Source organism: Mus pahari, chromosome 20 (genome assembly GCF_900095145.1).
Source record: "Mus pahari chromosome 20, PAHARI_EIJ_v1.1, whole genome shotgun sequence".
Classification (NCBI taxonomy): Eukaryota; Metazoa; Chordata; class Mammalia; order Rodentia; family Muridae; genus Mus; species Mus pahari.
The window spans coordinates 46,284,527-46,292,177 of NC_034609.1; the positions used below are offsets into that span (position 1 = coordinate 46,284,527).

At 50.5% G+C, this 7,651-nt stretch overlaps 1 protein-coding gene and 1 non-coding gene across 2 annotated transcripts; both read left to right on the forward strand.

Annotated features, from left to right (window-relative positions):
- Nucleotides 1–1,761: 1,761 nt before the first annotated feature.
- On the forward strand, nucleotides 1,762–4,676 carry Rpl13 (ribosomal protein L13). Its single transcript, XM_021219984.1, has 6 exons — nucleotides 1,762–1,857; nucleotides 2,066–2,175; nucleotides 2,262–2,403; nucleotides 2,604–2,777; nucleotides 3,320–3,376; nucleotides 4,476–4,676. Exons 2-6 carry the CDS (start codon nucleotides 2,072–2,074, stop codon nucleotides 4,632–4,634), a joined length of 636 nt encoding a protein of 211 aa, XP_021075643.1. The 5' UTR covers nucleotides 1,762–1,857; nucleotides 2,066–2,071; the 3' UTR covers nucleotides 4,635–4,676.
- On the forward strand, nucleotides 2,454–2,539 carry LOC115062730. The gene has a single exon (XR_003842659.1). It is a non-coding gene; the product is annotated as a small nucleolar RNA MBII-202 (small nucleolar RNA).
- Nucleotides 4,677–7,651: the final 2,975 nt, after the last annotated feature.

The window sequence follows — 7,651 nt, forward strand, 5'->3', positions numbered from 1 at the left end:
AAAAAAAAAAAAAAGAAAAAAGAAAGAAAAAAAATGTGTGAGGGATTAGGCAAGAGTTTTCTGACACTCCCAAACACCCAAATTTCACTAAGTACCCACAGGGAAGGGAGGGGCTCCTGGAGCAGCTTGCCCAAAAGTGATGAGTGCATCACAGCCGTAAGCAGCTGGGGCTGGTCATGCCATGAGAGAGAGTGTAAGCCTGTTGTGCAAGCACACCCGCCTCTCAGGCACCATGAAGCTTTTAGGCGGAAAGGTGTTTGCAGAGTTCTCTGCCCAGGAGACCAGGAACTGGAGCTCAAGCTAGAGCGTGAACCTCGTCTTTGCATGAGTGTTCACTTCTGTGACCTTCCTGGTTCTGTGCAACAGAGAACACTTCAGATCACACCCTCCTTTCCCTCCCCTAACTTGATTCTAAGCAGGGTTTCAGGTCTCTGATGCCCAGCAATGTCACGTCAGCACTGAAGTTGGAGCTGGAGCTCAGGTGCAGGTGCAGCATGTCCGTCCTGAAAGAAAAGGTGGTGGTGGGCATGGATGTCATCTTTGAGAGTTGGAAGAGACCGATACTTGGGAACGTTGGAAGAGGTGTGAGGAAACACTGTTTGAAAGAAGTGCACCTTGAATCAGGGCAATCCTTTCACAGACATTTTCTCTGGGCTGGGAAGATGGCTCAACATCGATTTCTGGCCTCACCCACACTCAAAAAAACGACTCCCCCCTACTGAGGATTGAATTTAGCCTCTCATCCAATAGGCAAGAATTATATCCTCAGCCCTCTTCATTATTACATTTTTTTTTCTTGTGTGTGTGTGTGTGTGATATATATCATGGTGAGCTCAGTAGACAACTTGCAGAACTCGGTTCTCTTCTACCATGTGTGTCCCAGGAATAAAATGGCAGCAAGTACCTTCAACCCTCTGAGCCGTCTTGCCAGCCCTTCCTTTTTTATTTTGAAAAGGGGGTTTAAGTTGCTCAAGAAGAACTGAAATTGCTATTGTCCTGTCTCGGTTTCTAGAACAGTTGGGATTATGGGCCTACGTCATCAGGCCCGGGTGTAATGTGGAATTTTAAATGTGTAGCCCTCTTAACTACTGAACCATTTCTACAGCTTCTATAGTGGAATTTTTATCAGGAAGAAACCTGGTAATTGGGAATGAGGAGTGAAAAAAGGTTATAGGCATACAGGTGCAGGGCCAGTGTATGCCTTGGCTGTTGGTTGTCGCTGCTACTGTGTGTAGGAATGCAGTATTTGCATTTGGTCACACCAGATTCCCGGAGGAGTTAAGTCAGGGCTAAAGGATTTCTCTAAGTCAATGGGGGAGTTTGGGGCTGGAGAAATGACTCAGTCGTTAAGGGCACTGGTTGCTGGCTGTTTCCGAAGTTCAAGTATCAGCCCCAGTAACTCCGGTAGCAGGGGATCCGACGCAGAGACAGGAAATCAGAGAAACACTCATACAAATAAAGTAAAAATAAATAAAAATCTCAAAGGGGGGAAAAGTCTGGAACGGTGGTGCATGCTTCAGTTCTGGGAAAGCATGAATTCCAGGCAAATCTATAATAAATGTTCCGGGGTGGGCGGGGAAAGAACACTGGATGTAGGAGGGAGAAAGACTTTTAGGGGTTTAAATCAGGTGCGCCCAGGAGCACGCGGGAGGTAACGACCCTGCGACGCTAGGAACCACCGAGAATATCCAACCGGACGGCTAGAGAGGCGATGGTCCGCCGGCGGGCGGGTTCCCGTGACGTCACTTCCCCTTCGCCTGATTTTGATTGGCGTTTGGGATTGGCCGGACTCCCTACAAGCCCAGGGTGCTTTGCGGTGCCCGATCCTTTCCGCTCGGCCGTTCTCCTGTATAGGAGGTGAGTCTCTGCCGCCGCCGGCCCCACCGGGCTCCATCGCGCTCCATCCCGCTCCATCCGCTGTCATCGGCGAAGAGAGGCCGCACGGACAGCCATGGAGGAGCCCAGGCGCCGACAGCACGGAGCCAGGGCAGGGGCGGGAGGACCCGGGACGGGGACTGGGGACCCTGGCCTTGACCCGCCGCCCTCCTCTCCCTCGCGGCCTTAGGCAGCCATGGCGCCCAGCCGGAATGGCATGATCCTGAAGCCCCACTTCCACAAGGACTGGCAGCAGCGAGTGGACACTTGGTTCAACCAGCCGGCGCGCAAGATCCGCAGGTACGGGTCGCGCGTGGCGTCGCGTGGGCCCCAGGGCGGGGACGCGCGGGGCGCAGGAGGTGACCACGGCTGTGCTTCTCGTGCAGGCGCAAGGCCCGGCAGGCGAAAGCGCGTCGCATCGCCCCTCGCCCCGCGTCCGGCCCCATCAGGCCCATCGTGAGGTGCCCGACAGTGAGGTACCACACCAAGGTCCGGGCTGGCAGGGGCTTCAGCCTGGAGGAGCTGAGGGTGAGTGCGGCAGCGTGAGGTCCCTCTGCAGGCCCCTGGGCTCGGTGGCATGATGACATTCTCCGGAATCGCTGTACTGTCTTGATGAAAGTACTTTTGAACCCTTTTCCATCTGACGACACCGAGCTTTCTCGGCAGGGCCGGCATCGGGGTGGGGGGGGTGACTGCGAGGTGGGTGACCGGTTTCTGTTTCCGGGTAGGTGGCTGGCATCCACAAGAAAATGGCTCGCACCATCGGCATCTCTGTTGACCCGAGGAGACGGAACAAGTCCACGGAGTCACTGCAGGCCAACGTGCAGCGCCTGAAGGAGTACCGCTCCAAGCTCATCCTGTTCCCCAGGAAGCCTTCCGCTCCGAAGAAGGGAGACAGCTCTGTAAGTCGCTCGGGCCGTCAGAGGTCCGGCTCGGGGTAAAGAGGGTTTGTGTTCCTGGTCGAGCTCTGCCGAGTTGATATGGGTGCAGCAGTGGGAGGTTGGAGCGTGCTGGGGGGTGGCGAGGCGGTCAGAATCAGGTCGGAACCCCTGTGGTGTCTCTGGGCTTTCCTGTGGGTGTGAATGTTGGGAGCTATTGAGCCTTGGAGCCTGATTGGCTGTCCTGGAGCTTTCGCCCGACCAGGCCCTTCAGGGGTGTTTCTGTACATAAAGTATCTCGGTATTGAGAAGTGTAAAGAGTGTTGTAACAAGGATCGATGGGTGTCTGGTCAGTGTGGGCTTCCTGAGGGTGGAGTCAGGATGGGCTTCTTCTGTTCCCTCAGTGAGGCCCTGGTAAGCCAGCGCACCTGGACAGAAAATGCGAGGTGCTGTAGGCCCAGGCAGTCTGATCCTTAGGAACTAAAGCAGACCCGTGGTCATGGGGTCTGTGAGTAACAGACATGAGAAAGAAGCTGGACTCAACTTTTTCTTACTCTTAAAAACAGGCTGAAGAACTTAAGCTGGCCACCCAGCTGACAGGACCCGTGATGCCCATCAGGAATGTAAGTGGACAATGTTCTAGGCTCGGCTCGGTAATAGACACGATTGGCAGGTATAAGGAGTGTTGTGAAAGACATTAGAGGCTGGAGAAAGAAAGTTCTCTTACCTTGGGGACAACCTCCCAATTGGGGGGGGGGGGCTTTCAGTGTTTTGAGAGGAAGTGGTTCTCTGTAGCTTTGGGCTGGCTTTGAACTCACAGAGATCCCGACTGCCTCTGCCTCCCACGTGCTGGGCTTACAGGCATTCACTGCCACCATGAGCTAACTGCCAAGATTTTGTTAATTTTTTATTTTATTTATTTATTTTATGGTTTTTCGAGACGGTTTCTCTGTAGCCCTGGCTGTCCTGGAACTCACTCTGTAGACCAGGCTGGCCTCGAACTCAGAAATCTGCCTGCCTCTGCCTCCTGAGTGTTTGCATTAAAGGCTTGTGCCACCACGCCTGGCAACTGCCAGGATTTTAAAGGATAGTCTTGCATTCTTTTAGAAGTTAAGCCCCTGACTTACTATTCCCTACTTGTTTGGAGTGCTTGGGAGTGTATTTTTTTTGCTCTTTTCTGAGGGGGGTGGGCGCAGGGCATGTCTTACTCTTTCTGTTGCTATGATGTGCCATAACGAAAACCCAAGTTTTGGCTTATTATACTTGCACCTTGGAGAAAGTCAGGGCAGGAACCTGGAGGCAGGAGCTGATGCAGAGGCCATGGGGAGTGAAGTGCTGCTGTAAGCACCCAGAGCCTCCAACCGAGGGTGGGCGGCCCTGTGCTTGGTGGCCTGCACCCTCCCACTGAAATGAGAACACTTAAACAGAGAGGGAGACATCAGGATTCCTCTGCAGCCTTTGCTGTCCTGGAACTCATTCAGTACACCAGGCTGGTCTCTAACCCACACCCGCATCTGCTTTGAGGGTTCAAGAGACTGTGCCTTACTGAAGCCGTGGCTCTAACTTTATATTTCTATATATAAGCCAAAGCTGGTTTAGAGGTTAATTTGTAGTCTATGGTGGCGTAGACTCAGGATCCTCCCATCTCTACCTGACAGAGTGATCACTTATCCCGAGGGCTGTGCACAGGGTGTATGTGATCCCGACTTCTGTTCTTTCCAGGTGTACAAAAAGGAAAAGGCCAGGGTCATCACAGAAGAAGAGAAGAACTTCAAGGCTTTTGCCAGTCTCCGAATGGCCCGTGCCAATGCCAGACTCTTTGGCATCCGAGCAAAAAGGGCGAAGGAAGCTGCAGAGCAAGACGTTGAAAAGAAAAAGTAATGCGCTGTTGGAGAGTTGCAATAAATTTTCCATAAAGCAAAAGCTGGGTTTCTTTGTCTTTTTCTTGAGCAATAGCTGTGTGTTGCAGGTTTGAGTTGGAAGGTATTCCTAAGAGATGTGATTGAGTTTCAGCATTGCGGGCCTTGGGTGGGGGGGGGGGGCTGCTTGTTAAACACCAGCTGTTGAGCTCAAACATGGTAAATGTCACAGCCTAGCCCTGAGGTTTGATAACTTCAGCAGGGCCTTCCTTGGGGAGCTGTAGTAGGCTCATCTCAGCCCAGAGGAAGCCTGGTGCCTGGATATTGTAGTGATTTGCCCTTTTTTTTCCTGGTGTGGCAGGAATAGGTACTTGCTGTCTGTCCCATGGGAGCCCTGTGTGCAGTGCTTGTGGTACCTGAGGCATTCTTGCTGCATACAAACAGGTTGGGGACCTGAGGATTTTTCTGTTTTGCCCAAGCATTGCTCAGTGCCTGCCTTGTCCCCTGAGGCAGTAAGCCACTGGAAAGCACCCTGTAAATGGGTCTTCAGACCCATGTTTGAGGGATTGAAGTCATTTGGAAGAGTAATGGATAACATGTCTACCGGCTTGACACCATGCTGTACCCTAGGAACAAGATACGTAGGATGGCCAGGCATTGATGGCGCATACCTTTAATCCCAGCATTTGGGAGGCAGAGGCAGGCGGATTTCTGAGTTTGAGGCCAGCCTGGTCTAGAGACATCTAAGAAACCCTGTCTGAGGAAAAAAAAAAGCCTAGGATGGTGCTAGACTTGGTCATTTATGAATGTCCACGAGGGGGCAGAAATTTTTCTTGCAGGTTTGGTAAATGTGAAATTTCTTTGTTTTAGGCCTTGATATGTGTTATGTACAAATCTGGTGTCTATGAGAAGATTGGATTTAAAATCATACTATGGAGGAAGTCTGGTCCTCTGCTTAACCACCCCACTAGCCATCTCTCCATCCCCAGATGTGGGGAACAACTTGGTGGCAGGTTATGAGTGCAATTGAACATCCTTAGAATTTGTGCCCCATGGCCACTTACACAAATCAGCTCTGGTACCATAGGGTCTGTGAACCATTTTGGTATTTTTTTTTTTTAAGAATTATTTAAATGAGGACAGTGTAGCTGTCTTCAGATGCACCAGAAGAGGACATCAGATTCATAATGGATAGTTGTGAGCCACCATGTGGTTGCTGGAATTTGAACTCAGGACCTTCGGAAGAGCAGGCACTTGTGAGCTCCCAGGCATGGATGCTGGGGACCAAACGCAAGCGCCTTTAACCTCAGCCATTTCTCCACACATTCACCCCACCCCACCCTGCCCTTTCCTTGCTTTGATAGAGGGTTTTATCAATAGCCCATCTGGGCAGGCCTTGAGCTCTCATCCCCGCCTTAGCTCCCTCCGTGGATCTACAAGCTTTCCTGAAGTTCATCCAAGCTTGGAGGAGGCTGAAGGAGCTCCATTGGGAAAGGTCACCTGAGGCCATTTCCCAGAACCCACAGGAAGAAAGCCAGAGAGTGTATAATGACAAAGGCTGGTGACTGATCACCTGAGCTTGATTCTAGGACCCTCATGATGAGGGCACAGAACTGGCTCCTCCAAGTTGTCCCCACAGATACAAATAGCTGTAATGGTGAATGCTTTTAATCCCAGAACTTCAGAGGTCTCAATTTGAGCTCAAGGCCAGCTAAGCTACCTAGTAAGACCCTGTCTATATATATGACCCTGATAATATCAAGTTGGCATTCCAAATTCTTCCTTAGAACTGGTGTAAAGGGTGGTAGGTGATCACTTTAGGTTGAAATACATTTGGTGTGTAAAGTCAATATTCCTATATGTAGAAGGTTGACTCTAAGGTTTTCTTTTGTGTATGTCTCTACAGTTTATAAGTAGCTACATTAAAAAAAAAAAAAGATTTATTTAATATATGTGAATACACTGTTGCTATCTTCAGACATACCAGAAGAGGGCACCAGATCCCATTATAGGCAGCTGTGAACCACCATGTGGTTGCTGGAAATTGAACTCAGGACCTCTGGAAGACCAGTCAATGCTCTTAACCACTAAGCCATCTCTCCAGCCCAGTTGCTCCATTTTTTTTTAAAAAAAATTATTTTATGTATATGAGTATGCTGTAGCTGTCCTCAAACACACCAGAAGAGGGCATCAGATCCTATTACAGATAATTGTGAGACACCATGTGGTTGCTTTGAATTGAACTCAGGACCTCTGGAAGAGCATATGGGGCTCTTAACCACTGAGCCATCTCTCCAGCCCCCAGGAGTTCTTCTTCTTTTTGTTTTTGTTTTTGTTTTGTTTTTCGAGACAGGGTTTCTCTGTATAGCCATAGCTGTCCTGGAACTCACTTTGTAGACCAGGCTGGCCTTGAACTCAGAAATCCGCCTGCCTTTGCCTCCCAAGTGCCTGAATTAAAGGCATGCGCCACCACGCCCGGCTAGGAGCTCCATTTTTAAGCACTTTTTTTTTTAATCTAACCAAAGTGATGGCAAAAGAAACTTGGGATGGGATGAGGGGTGACAGCGTGGCCAGAGAGGAGGGTTAACACAAGCGATGTCTGGGTCTCTGTGAACTTCCCACTCCTGCAAGTCCAGTTCAGCAATAGATCCTGGTTGCGGAAAGTAGAGCCCCTTAGAGATACTGTCATGTATAACACTTTCCCAAGTCCCAGAGTCTAAAGAGCTTAGGGACGGGGACATGGCATCTGAGGGGATCCTAGTGGCCAGAGGGCATCTTCAGCCTTTCTCATTGCTGTGTTGGCTGCAGCAGTTTGAATCTCAGCCTTGGGGAGGACTCTAGGAGCCAGTTCCTGCTGGGCATCCATGCAGCCGTGCAAAGAGTGGACCCGCTGCCATGCCTCAGTTCCAACAGCATCGTGCCAGTGCTATCAGGGCAGGGCAATGGCAGCAAGAGCTGTGCCATGTTAGTCTCTGCCAGTGGCCTGGAGGACTGAGAACTAGTTTCATTTTGATGTTTGTTTGTTTTTTTTTTTTTTTT

Bases quoted from the DNA above. Each gene is read 5' to 3' on its own strand.
- Rpl13 (XM_021219984.1), top strand. From the start codon at position 2,072: ATGGCGCCCAGCCGGAATGGCATGATCCTGAAGCCCCACTTCCACAAG. The intron at 2,176-2,261 runs GTACGGGTCGCG...CTTCTCGTGCAG, and splicing joins CCGGCGCGCAAGATCCGCAG to GCGCAAGGCCCGGCAGGCGA. The intron at 2,778-3,319 runs GTAAGTCGCTCG...TCTTAAAAACAG, and splicing joins CGAAGAAGGGAGACAGCTCT to GCTGAAGAACTTAAGCTGGC.